General features: G+C 43.5%; 1 protein-coding gene and 1 long non-coding RNA gene across 2 annotated transcripts in view; one reads left to right on the top strand and one right to left on the bottom strand.

Moving 5' to 3' along the window:
- GMDS (GDP-mannose 4,6-dehydratase) overlaps positions 1–1,207 on the top strand; it is a 550,335-nt gene extending 549,128 nt beyond the window's left edge. The window contains exons 10-11 of the mRNA XM_074944947.1: positions 72–140; positions 841–1,207. Coding sequence (XP_074801048.1) covers positions 72–140; positions 841–903 — 132 coding nt within the window. The 3' untranslated portion in view covers positions 904–1,207. The remainder of the gene's footprint in view (positions 1–71; positions 141–840) is intronic.
- The window catches only part of LOC141982666 (uncharacterized), a 40,991-nt gene extending 28,685 nt beyond the window's left edge, over positions 1–12,306 (bottom strand). Inside the window, exon 1 of the long non-coding RNA XR_012638171.1 lies at positions 12,193–12,306. This is a non-coding gene — a long non-coding RNA (uncharacterized LOC141982666). The remainder of the gene's footprint in view (positions 1–12,192) is intronic.
- Between the last annotated feature and the right edge of the window lie 886 nt (positions 12,307–13,192).

Raw genomic sequence — 13,192 nt, 5'->3', positions numbered from 1 at the left:
ACCTTACACACTGCAACAAGGAACACATAAAGAGGTCCTGCAATGTTTTTCTTTTCTTTTCCTTTTCCCAGGATTTTCTTCAAGGAGATCGTACCAAAGCAGAACAAAAACTGAATTGGAAGCCCAGAGTCACTTTTGATGTAAGTTCTCTTACTGGACTGTTTTATTCCTGTTTGTGTTGTGTTGTGGAAAGAGGGAAGCTCTTAACTGGTGAACAAAAAGAGAAATTACAGTTTCAATAATGATTACATGAAGGCTATTTAAAAATCCAGGTGCTCATATTGAAGGATTGAATGCTGTAATAGTCATTGGACTGAATATCGTGGTGCTGAACGTTTTGGAAAATAGTTAGCTTTAATTAGAGTCCCAGCCTTAAAAGCCAAGCCATGGCAGAAAAAAAAACAGTATAAAAGAAGCACAGCACTCACTTAAAGCATGGAAATGCACAAATAAAACAAACCAAGGTTTCTATTAATAAAGCATTTACATTTGGTGTCACTGCTATTTTAATATTGGATCCTTCAGGAGGGCATTTTTCTCATAAATTGTGGTATTTTTTAAATTACTGCTCAGTTGTCTCTGTATTTGACAGCCCCCTGGAATTTTCTTTCCTGAACTTCTGTTTGCTGCTGTTAACATCAAAGTTAACTTTTCCCTACAAGTTAAATAATAATTGAAATGATACATAAAATGAGGGGTTGGAGGGGTGGGGTATTTTGTTTTTAGTGCGTTGAGTATTGCACAATGGATTGGCAATTAAACTTAAAAACAAAAAAAAAAACAGGCATTTGAGTCTTCCAAAAGACCAGAATAACCACCACATGCTGTTCCTTCTTGCAGGAGTTGGTGAAAGAGATGGTGGAAGCTGATGTGGAACTCATGAAGAATAACCCCAATGCCTGAGCCTGCTCTTTGCCTCCAAATGGTCTTCATCTCCCTAGAGAAATCACTCCTGACGGTTGGTGGAGGCTGCCGTCTGCATCTTAGTTGGACATAATCGATTGGAGGAGAATCATAATCTGTGTAAAATGCTGGGGGGGCTTTAATTCATTTTATTTTATGTACTTGTCTAAAATATACATTTAATATCCAGACCTTTAATTTGCAAGTAAGAGAAGATCTCAAACCATTGCTACTGCTCCTGTTTAACTTTCTTAAATTTGAGGTTTATCTCCAGGGTTGTTTCGCCTCATCATGTACCTGAAATATCCAGTTAATTTCCTTTTGATATTAAAAATCATCTTTCTACAAAGGACCTGAAGTGCATTTTAGTGCTTTCCCCAACTAAAAATGAAAGAAAATCAAAACAAACAAACAAAAAAAACCACAAAAAACTTTGCCACTAACATTCCTCCAGCTCTTTTCCCCTAGTCTTCCTTTTCTGTACACTCCTTGTTTTGATTTCCTGCTGCTTGCCTCCACCCCAATGTACCATTTCCACCACTTGAACTCTTCCAAGTTTGGATCACTGATATAACTTAACATTGAAATTGCCTTTGGTCCATGGCGAATTAATTCCTAATTGCTCAAATATCTTTCAAACTAGTCAGAGGGGGTGTTTTTTTGAAAACGCCAGTTCGTGTGCGCATGAGAGAGAAGAAATACAATAAGCTTCCCTATCCAGCACCTTTATGATCCAATTCCTACAGAACTGAGCCATTCACATTTCTGCTGACTATAATTAGAGCTCACCCCGGAGCTCCAACCATCTCGAAAGATGCCTTGAGAAATAAATAAAATAGCAACTTCAAGGTAAGTAAATATTGTTGAAAGATGTCGTGCCAAGGTACCCAGGTTATCCAGAGGTCGTGGAGCCCATACATTTCCCTTTGGTTGAAAATCTACCACCCAGCAATTAACTCTTCTCTTAACTGTCTGTCTCAGGCAGCACATTTAGAAACATAAAAATTAGATCCTTTAGACAACTACAGAACACACAGGTAAAATAACTGGAACGCTGATGTTCTCTCTCTCTCGCTGTCGTGTGGGTGTGTGTGTGTTTAAAAAGTAAATAATGTTCTATAAGGATTAGAAGAAGGGGGGACAGTCTAAGCCTATAAAAGGAAAGGCGGGGGTACAAGGAGATTCCAGCACCAATGTCTGAACCCGATCGTGTGTGTATTAGCCCCAGAAACGGTCCTGAACGTATTCAAGAGCCATTTCATGACGTGCGTGTATGTGTGTGGACTTGAGCGAGCTTGTCACCGTTTGGGAGTAACTGGGCTGCCGGAGAGAGAGGCTCTTTGTGTGCCTGTGTGAAAGGCAGGCAGTTGCCAGAGGTGTAATGGAAAAAGCGTGTGGTGCGTGAGGAGGTGGTTTCAGTGGGATACGGAGCAAACTTGGGGCCGGGCTGTTCGGAGCGGAGCGGGTGCTCAAAGGGCACCTCCTTGCCCGGGAACAGTGTTCGTCTCAAGCAGGAGCTCGGAGCCTGCTAATTGGAAACAGATGCTTCCTTTAAGGCTGACCCTGCAGGACGGAGTCTAAGCACAATAGATGTGTGTATACACACACACACACACACACACATCCCATCGGCTTGCATTACTCCCTACAGGTGCAGAGCGCGCACTTCATCTTCAGACGCTGAAAGCGAGGGGGTCTGTTTTCTTTGCAAATACAATCGCGTCCGGGCCTTTTCAACTGCAAAGCAGCCCGCTTTCATTCCGAGACGTGAGAAACAGGCAACGTCTTTGGGCTATTGAAAACAATCCCAGAGTGGTAGCAATGTCTGCTCGAGGCTTCTCTAGGACAGGCAGAAATAAGGAGCGGAGATTTAATACACGTATAGTTTGAAATGGCTTTTTAAAAATACAATAGCTCTTAAGATGGAAGAGCATGTGTTAAAGGAAAAAAAGTGTCCGACAAGTACTTTTGTCCCTTTCTGTGCGTGCTTCTAGATAGTGGTGAGCTTATAGGTCTCTATTTCCCTGCCTTCAGAGCCTCAAACCCTGCCCTGAGTTATCCCCGAGGATGCCCCCCCCCCATTATTTTTCATAAATTTTCCTTGTAAGGGGAATAATGCTGTTAAAGGGCTCGGCTGTTCCAGCTGGGATTTTTTAAAATTTAAAACTCCAATCTCTGTGAGTTAGTCTCTACAAACTATGTAGGGCCTATGCACCAATGGCTAAACATGGTTGAAAAATAATTGTTAGGGTATGTCACGCTGGTTAATTGTTATCGTGTGTAATTAGCACGCGAATGGAGGTGTGTGTACCTATACTCTCACGGGTCCCTCTGTACACAAACAATTGCAGACAAAACACACACACCAATAAGATGAAATACACAGTAGACGAAAGCCCCTGGTTTTGCATGGTAATTCCAACGAACAGGCGAGCATCCCAAGAGATTTCCTACTCATGAGAGAAGCTGTAACTTTCAAACGTGTCATTTCAGAATGGGTGTCACGTGCGCACGGAAATTGCCTTGCGCCGGTGACAACGACATGAGTATTTCATGGATGGGGCAATCGCCACAGGTCCAATTCTTCAATTTCAGCGGCTCTTGCTAGCTAAGAGACCGGTCCTGCATGGAGATCGATGGGAGTTGTGCCGGAAAGGCGCCTAGCTGACGGACTACACTGCCGGCTTTTCCCTTTTAAAGAGCTCTGACCCACATCACTAAACGTTTTGCAGCTCTTTGGTGGCACATGTAACTAAAGGCACGAAAACAAGGAGCGTTCCTTGAAACAAGGTGCTTTTGTATCACAAAAGACAATTTGCTCGGGGGAAAAAATCTGTAATGCTGGTATGTTTTGACATACATATAAAGAAACGCTGCGTTTGAATAGTGGTTAACGTACCTATAAAGACGCACTGGCCTATTTTGCACAAGCTGCGAAGGTTTGTTTCCCCCCTCCCCCGTCTTCATTTTTCTTCAGCAACTTGAACCGAGAAACCGAAGTGTTCCCGTCATTTACTTGTTATTTGGGGGGGGGGGGGGAAATCGACAGAACTACATCTGTATTTCAGAAATAGCCCTAGGCTTCAATAACCGTGCTTTTTAATTTTGCAAGGGTTCAATTTGTTGTTAATTTGAGAATACATGGCCTGTGATTGTAATTTACTACATTGTCCTCCTGCTAATCTACTGCTCACTAAACTATATTACTGAATCACTCATTTTGTAGAGCTGTTTAAGAGAGCTAGCTAATATCCAGGTGCCGGTTATACAATGAAGTTTTGTACACTGATCTGACACGCAGTACATCTTACGTACACAAAGATATAAACACACTTTTCCCTCTAAGAATGTGTGTATATTTATAGTTGCATGGTTTTGTCCCATTGGCGTTTTAGATCTAAATTAAAAAAAAAAAGTCCTCGCTAATAAAAAGGGCAACGGTAATTGCTGAGGTTAATTCATCACACTTATGAACCTGCCCGTGCAGTCTGTGCTCATCCAAGACTGCCATTTGCGTCAATTGGTGGGTGTCCACGAGTACCAGGAATAAAAGGCAAACAGCGTTTAGAAAAGGAAGCGACTCCAAACCCTCATCCCAGCCTCTGTCCTCTGCGAGCCAATGAGCAGGGACAAGGGAGCTCTTCCCGCCCTGCGGGCCCGAGCCTGCATTCCCCGCTACAACGCCAGGCCCTGTGGAGCCTAGGGGCGCCTTGCCTGGATAAGGGATGCAAGAACTGAACGTAAAACAGGACCAGCCGCTCTGTTTCGAAAAGATCCGCAAGTCGGTCGAAATCTCAGCGCAGGATTGTGCTAGAAGGACAAATTGCGCCCAGTTGCCCAGTTCCCCTTTCCAGGGATACAGAGGCCTCGCGCAATCAAAAGCTTAGGGCGTCTGCTCCTCGCTCCATTCTAACTTCGGCCCCGTGTGTTGGTGGAAATAAATTACAACATTGCTACACCAAACCATAGGCTACCAAGGCTTCCTAGGTTTCCCCAGTAGCCTTGGGCGCAACGTTACAAACATATGGGGGTTGCAATTTTAAAAAAAAGTTACAGATTTTGTGACACTTTGGGTCAGAAAAGCCTCACTCTTCCTGGCGTCCCTCCCCCATTAACAGTAGGTTGCGGGGGGGGGGGGGTGGCGGCTCAGGGTGTAATTAAAGCATTGGCTGTAACAAGGCTCTGACACTTTTTCCCTGTTGTTTACGGTTGTACTTGTTAAAGTCTAGTGAATAAAAACACGAGTTATGACCAGCTAATGTATCTGTAGCCCATTCTCTGCGCCTCTTTTTATAACTTGTCAGCGCACCGAGACTGCGGATGAGGGTTGAAGTCCTGCAGCAACAACCCAACCCCGAGCTGAACGGCCGAAAATGCTTGGGTCTTAATTAGTGAGCCTCACTCCCGGCCCCGTGTGCTGCACTGTCCAGAAGGACTAAAGTGCATTTTCAAAGTTGCTGCTGCGGCTCCTCTCTACTCACTGAGCTCCTCTCCTTCCAAGTTTCTCTTTATCACTACAAAAAAAAAAAATCTTTCAGAGAGCGTTACTCTGTGGGCGATTCCTACCACTACGCAGACAGACAGACACAAGGTACAGACAGTAGCTAATAAGACCTGAGAGAGGAAAAAGACTATAACAATGCCCAGCTGGACCATTTTGGGCAATATGTAAACATTTGCACCTGATAAAGCATGAGCGCTCAGCACAAGAGCTCAAGCCCCTTTCACCTCTGGAAAAGGACAGGGCCAGGGCCTAGTTCCGATCTCGGATTGCCAGCTCTTGGTGTAAAATCAGAATCTGGGCCCAGCAGTGATCATATACACACACAAGCTTCTCTCAACTTTCCTTTTCTTACTACTACTGTTCAGAAAACAGTTAGCGTTATAAGGTTAGACGAGCCAAAGCCATGGGGTGGGGAGATCTGCTGATCTTTCCTAAAAACAAAAAAAACCTTCCCCGCATTGCAGTCCTCAAAGATAGTGCTCTGCACACACACAACTCCCGCCCCCGAAACTAATAGGTGATTAGAAACGATGCTGAAGGCAGCCATGACTGAAGGGTGAGACGGATCGATTTTTTTAAAGTGTGAGATTTAAAAAAAAAATAAAAAAAAAAATAAAAAAATCAGCCTTAGAGAATGGAGTTCCCTCATGTTCCTGTGAAAATAAAGAAGGCGCTTTTCTGGTGGAGACAGGAGCAGATTCTGGCTCATCCTTTTGGCTTGTCACTTCTTCTGCAGGGCCTAGAAAACGGGCGAGTCCCCACCAGCCACTCTGGGAAAGAGGAAAGGCTTGGGTGCCATAGACTTAAGGCAGTGAAGGAAAGATCTCCAACAGTCCTTGGCCCTGGGCACTTTTACTCCTGCCCTTCAGCAGCAGCAGAGCTACTGGACCGCTTGGTCCAGGCCTGAGCCTACTGCCTCCCTGTGACCCCCCCTTCACCTCTGACATTTCATTGGCGGAGCATTGTCTCCAGACACAACAAACCCAGAAAGGCTCATTACAGCAGGCAACGCTCCAACGTTTTGTCGGGTGTAAGAAAAACACCAACAGCCACCTCGCAATTATTGGGGGGGGAGGGAGGGAGAAGAAAGCTAGCGGGGACAGAGGCAGCCTAAAGAGCAAAATCTGCTTGCAAGCTTTCTAATGAAATTGTGTCACTTCCCTCCACTGGTTTCTTGGGAGGTAGGCAGCCCTGGGGAGAAAGTTGGGTATTTTTGCAATTTAAAAAAAAAAAAAAACAACATTTCCATTACAGGGACAATGTTTTAGAATTGTTGGTGGTGAATATTTTAATAATTACATATTAGGAGGGAAACTGTGGTCAGTGCTTTACTGAAAAATAATAGGGCGCTTGCTTTTTTTCTATCCCGGTGGCTGTTATCCTGTACTACAGTCCCTATATTACTAGTTTTTCCATTTCATAAACTAATAACACCATTCAGAAGAAGGGGGGAGAGGGGAAATGTCCCTGCACTATCCTGCAGCTGCAGCCCTGTTTCACGTGCTCAGAAAAAGCTCTAGCAGAACTTACATCAAAACCTAAACTCAGTGTGAACGTATTTACACTAGGAAATCTTGCACGCACTGACATTATTTAAACAATTCTCTTCTGCTTCGGACGATATCAGTATTTTTACATTATCGTGCTATGAAAAAGAATGTTTTCCCTTATTTCAAATATTTATTAAAAAAAGTCTTAGAGATGTTCTGGCAACTAAATAAATTCCAAGAAGCTTGGGGGTGGGGAGGAATTGCGTTGGTATGTGTTTTAAATCGAATGCTTGTTTTTTTTTACAGACATGTATTTTTAGTGATATGCCCTGTCTATTCATATATAATACGTGTAATAATATCCTGAATACAATTATGAGCGCAATAATTTGAATATCTTTTATACTCCAGGAAATGCAGCTATTTTCAGTTAATGGCTCTATATGTGTTGGTTTTCCTGCTTTCTTTTCCCAGAGGTAAAGGGGGAAGGGATGCTGTCTTTTTTAAATTTGTTGCTGAAATCAGTCTAAAGAAAGTTGAGCTGAACTCAGGGTAATATATTGAGCAGCCCCTTGACAGCTAAAGGTCAGGTGAAAGTCTCCAGCAGGTAAGTCTCGGGCCAACTGCCTGCCCAGAGCTCGCTCCCTGGTTCACAAATTGTTCCCTTCTGCCCACCCAAGTCGATTCAAGCTGTGTTTATTTAGGGGGCAAAAAAATTGCCGACCACCCAATTCCCATCCAGCCGGTGACCTACAAGCTCTGGCCTTTGCAGGCAGAAGTGGCTGAGACATGCATTTGTTCTTTTGCACAAAACTAAAGACAAGTTGCAAAATAAAGAGCCCTACATGTCTGATTTGGGAAGAAGACCAGAGCGTAAACACGCTACATTTTCTTCTTGCTCTCCCCACTACTCTCCGGGAAAAACTCTCCTCAGGCTGTAGGAAAATCCAGAGAGGGCTGCTGCACAAGGAGCTCCTTAAAGCGATGCGCAGGAGCTGAGAGAAAGGGACACGCATTGAGCGTGTGCCTGGGCCCTGCCTGGACTGCTTTTTCTCTGCAACATTGCAGACGAGCTGCAGCCCTAGGAAACTTTAAACTGGCGTGCGGGCCGCCCACGGAACTCGGGTCTCGTTTTCTCAGCAGCAGTAAGTGTGTTCGGCATAGTTAACCCGCTTTCAGTCCAGAGGAAAACGAGCTGGAGGAGATCTCGCCTTCCTGGCAGGGACAAACTAACGTTTGTAGTCATTGTTACAGTGAATAAAGCAGGAATTGGAACTAGCCTCCCTGGGTTGGAATAGCAGTGTCTCACTCCCAAAACGCTGGGATGAAGCTGTGGGAGACATCCCCAGAGCCTGGACATGTGTGTATGGGCATCTGTGCGATAGCACTCACCCCAGCACGTTATACATACATTTAGAATTCCAGCTGCCCTCAGTCTCCCATAATATGCTCAATGTGCCAGCAAATTTAAAGTCAGTCAGGGAAAACGTCAAGTAAACAAATTATATATAATATATAATACAAAACAGAAGGTCTCCTCCCAGCAACTAATAGAATGTCTGGAAATAAATGTAACAAAAGAAAGAATGCTTCGTGCCCGGCTTTTTGTTTTCAGTAAGGCGGATATGGTCCATTTTCTTCAATTTTACACTCCTAATCTCTTTTTCTAGTGTTTGTCGTTTCAATCGTTCTTTAAAAAACAAAAAAACAAAAAAACAAAAAAAACAAAACACAACACCCCATAACTGGACCGTCAGCTCCACTGATTTTTCGTGGACTGGGAGTGCTGAACTCGGTGAGCCTACGCTGCGGGGCTGTGCAATAAGATACCCCCTTAAACCTCTCCCTCCACTAGCGCCCCCACCCCAATTATTTCTAATCGGTTGGGCCGAATTCTGCTTTCCGTTTACACCGGCATGACACTGAAGGAAAACTCGGCCCAGCAGCTGAAGCGGCCTTTGTCAAATGGATCAAACAACTATTAAATCGGAACCCAGCACAACTCGCCCGTGTTAACACCAGGACAGCTCATACAAAATTATGTTAATGATTAAAGGAAAACAATGGTGGGAGGGCGTGGAAGGTTGGATTGTTTGGTTGTCTTTTTTTTTAAACAAAACAAAAACCGAGCAGTGTCTCCACTAGCAAGCCAAGAGAGCTTAACACTCACATAATGATTTGTGTAGGGTTTTGTTTTGTCCAGTGAGCCATTTTAAAACATAAATGATAAGATTGATACAAAGGAGAAAAACAATCACTGAACTCTTCTTCACCGATCACTGGTAAGCCCCAATCCAGTTTTCTGTCCCCACAAATTGTCACGGTTTGGTCATTAGGACTTATTTTCCCTCGCGATTAGTACACTTTTAACACAGCCAGACTTTCTTGTACTAGAGAATTGCAAGCTCCTACACCTCCTCACCCTTTTGGCCCGCACGGAATAAAGGAATCACCCGAGTAAAGATGGGTAAGAGCGGGCTCAGAGGCGCTAATACCCAAAGAGCTGGGATTTAAAACTCCCAGGCCTAGTCGTCCACCCCTCCCCCACTCATCTAGCGATTGTTTGATTAAATTAGACTCCACTTGATAAAAACAATCGCTCATTAGCTCTTCCCTCCTCCTCCTCCACCTCCGGTGTGTTGTGAAATGGTGACATCCTCTCCCTTGACCTCCGTCTCCCTTTCTGCCTTTCCATCCCCCTGAAAAATGATGCCGCAAACTCTGATTGAATTTTATTCCTTCCTGACCTGGCCGGCTTTTATGGCACGAGACACCATCAATCGCGACCTAACGCGACGTTTGTTTATGACTTTGGAAAGACGAGAATGGCTTTATGAGCCTGATCATAATTAAACCTGGAGGGACAAAATTCATCCCACCACCGCGCTACCTTTGTGCATAGTTGCCCGCACATTAAAACGCTCCTGAGCTCGAGCCTCTGCAAACACACACAGAGCTGGTGTAAACGGCAAGAGGGCGAGGATATTTGGAAGAGCCACAGATAAATGATCGAGGAAGATTCTCGGATAGCACAGAAAATGGTCCTATTCCACTACATCTGTTACTCCATCCAGGAAAAAGGTGAGCGGTCGCATTATGTTTTTGAATATATAGATGGATCTTGTTTAGCAGGTTTCTCGCGCCCGTCCTGATAAAGCCATATCTTGCTACCATCCATCCATCTCTCTCTCACACAAACACTTAAACATATGCTTCAAGCACCTACCAAGAATCGCAAAATGTATTTGACCCACTTATTTTATTAATGAACTCGTCTTAAAAATAAGAATTTTTTAAAAAAAGAGAACTGGACTGAATAGTAACAAATGCACCTTAAAGAGAACAAAAATGAACCAGCTAAAATAATGGGGACATTTTAAACGAGAAGTTCCTCCTTCTAAAATTCAGTGAAATCTGGATAAACTTGGAGGGCACGCTATGACTCAATACACTGTCATTGGAGCAAGTATTTCTAAAAGTCAGGTAAGCGCTCTCTCTGTGTACACACTCACACATACCTGTGACACATATTGATTCCTATTCAATGCATAACTAGCCTTCAGGTGTACGTGATAAGTCACCAGTCCGGAACACTACCCTTCCCCCCCCCCCCCCCATATCCTAATACTAAGTGCCTGGTTACGTTAAAAATCTTTGCCACAAAATATGGGCCAGTGTTAGAACGTGTAACTGGAAACACAAAATAATTGAAGCCTTGAGGTGGCTTTCCATAAACAATGTTCGCTTAATTCAGCGTTAGCGTTTGGGGGGGGGGGGGGGGAGAAGGGAGGGAGGGAGGGAAGAGAGAACAAAGGAAAAGAGAGATTGTTGTTGGAACTAAAAAGGATTTGAATAAGATGTAAACCACAAGGGTTACTAATAACATGCGAAGATTATGATGTTGAAGTCCACATATGGAAAAAAATATTCTCAAGCTTCCTTTGAAATGTATTTTTTCTGAACTTCGCGAGTAATCAGTAAAGCCTTGAGATCATGTTAACAAATATATTGCATCCTGAACAAAAATCTACCGTCCACTTTAGTTTTATTCTTACCTGGAATGTGAGGATAAATAAGTGTAAATATGTTCAACAAGGCTTTTAAATTATTTAAATGCGCCATTTCTCTATGTGAAAAATATACAAACTTTTTTTAAAAAAGATAAGAGGGAAATTATCTGGGAAAGGAGCATTTTCCCTTTCTATTTAATGCAATTTAAAATTAATTTTGGCTTAGTTTAACTGTTGAATTAGGAAATAATCATATTCAATCAGCTAAAATACAATGTTATCTAGGGTCAAAAACAAGAATAATTTTTTTCCCGAGAGAAAAGCAAGTAGTTAACAGTGTTTTCCAGTTTAGTTTTAACTTAAAAATACTGACACAAACGTTGAGCTAACCATTTACCTACTCAACCCCACTGAAGTTAAGGCAGATACCCGGGATGTATGGCAGCGCAGAATGTGGCCCACTCTGTTTGAAGGATAACACCACAGATGCAAGGGGTTCATAGATGCATCTTTCATCTGCTTCACTGGCTCCAGTTCCTTGCAAATTCATTACAGGTTTGATACTCTACTTGAGCTTGTGTCAGACCGATCGCTACTGGGTGGTTATCGTGTATAATAATGTATGGTTTGCTTTTCCTATTTCTCACGGGCGGCGGGGGTGGGGGTGGGGGGAGGAGAAATAATCTATTATTGGTTGAATAAACGTCAAGGGTGATCGCTTGTTCTGAGCTGGGCTCCATCTCTGAACTGCTCGAAGTTTATGTCCTAAAGGCAAAACGTTTGCCTACAAGGAGGGAAACGCAGCAAACTGAACAGAAGAACTCGTCAACATTTGCCAGAGTCCAAAAACTTTCCTAACAAAGACTCCCAATCGTCTCTGAGCCTTTTAGCTTTTACTAGCAGCAACGTATCACAGGCCAAAAAGCAACTTTTTACTTCTCTGCCTCCTTCCCATCGTTATTCTGAATGTTAGGTTGAAAGTTGTATCAGAACAGCTGATCAACAGTAGGAGAGCACCTAATTATATTACCTAGCTGCCTATCGAGGTAACCTTCGCCAATTTGCTCTGAGTCACTGTCTACCAGGGAGACTCTAAGCACCCACTAATATTATTTACGTTCTCATTTTCCGCCTTTAAACGTAGTGTGGCTAGCAAATGCACCTCTTCCTTCCTAAACGGCATGAGGGCGAGCCATTTGCCTTAACGTTGTAGTAAGGCTGCCAGCGCCTTGTATTTATTACAACTGCGCGCCTGCACACACAAATCAATGGAAATACCCGATACCTGACTGAGATGTTTCCATTTGCTACCATCTAATGCACAGTCACGTCACGCAGCCCCAAAGGATAAACGTCTGAAACATCAGCTCCTGGTTTTTTCCTGTTTAAGCGAAGAAGGGCTGCTAGGAACGCAACGAAGCAAAGTCCAACTATCTGTGAGGCGTGAAGAATGAAATGTCTCTGATCCTTCCACCTGTGGCTGGGTTCCTCAGCCCACGTGTGTCTTCACAACAAAAGAAGGCGGCAATTGATGAGTAAATAATTAACAACAACAGCCTGGACCAGCTCACAGAAGCCAGCAATGCCAATTTTCAGAGAGACAGTGAGAGAAAGAGCATAGCCCTGTTCACCAGGCGTTGGTGCTTAGCCACTCATGGGGCATGCGGGTCGTCTCTGTTAGAGCCCCTGGGCTGCTTTGACAGTAGGAGTAATTATCCTACGCTTGTTCAAACTGCCCCTCCGACTAACCCCGCTAGCAATCCAATGGGTGATTAAACAATCAAAGCTAACACTGGTTTGCTGTGCTATTTATCCCCCCCCCCCCCATTTTATTTTTGCAGACCGCTGAGACAACAACTGAAGACTTTGCAACCTAGTTTTAACCAACTAAAACAATCACAAGCAACAGAGTCTAACAGACAAATGGCACAGGCAATTATCTCGGTACAGCCTATAATTAAGTTAATTAAATGGAAAAAGTCAAAGAAATTACCATACAGACAGCTCCATGGTAAACACAGTTTTGCTGCTGCCATGCTTCTGATCTGCCTTTAAAACAGAAAGAGCTGAAAAGCTAGAGTGGAAATATCCCTCCGTTTCTAAGTAAGTCAAAGAATCTTTTCCTCCAGGGAATGATCTCATTCTGGTCAGCCTAGGCTACAAATATAAAAATATTTATGTCACGAAATAATCGGCACCTGTTTAAAGCCTGGGGGTGCTTAAAAATCAAGCTACTCCTATCTAAAAATTAGTAAACGTAACTTTCTCAGTAATAAAGTTAACAA

This window comes from Natator depressus, chromosome 2 (assembly GCF_965152275.1).
Source record: "Natator depressus isolate rNatDep1 chromosome 2, rNatDep2.hap1, whole genome shotgun sequence".
Lineage (NCBI taxonomy): Eukaryota > Metazoa > Chordata > Testudines > Cheloniidae > Natator > Natator depressus.
The sequence above is the reverse complement of the archived record's forward strand: the minus strand, read 5'-3'. Positions and strand labels throughout refer to the sequence as shown.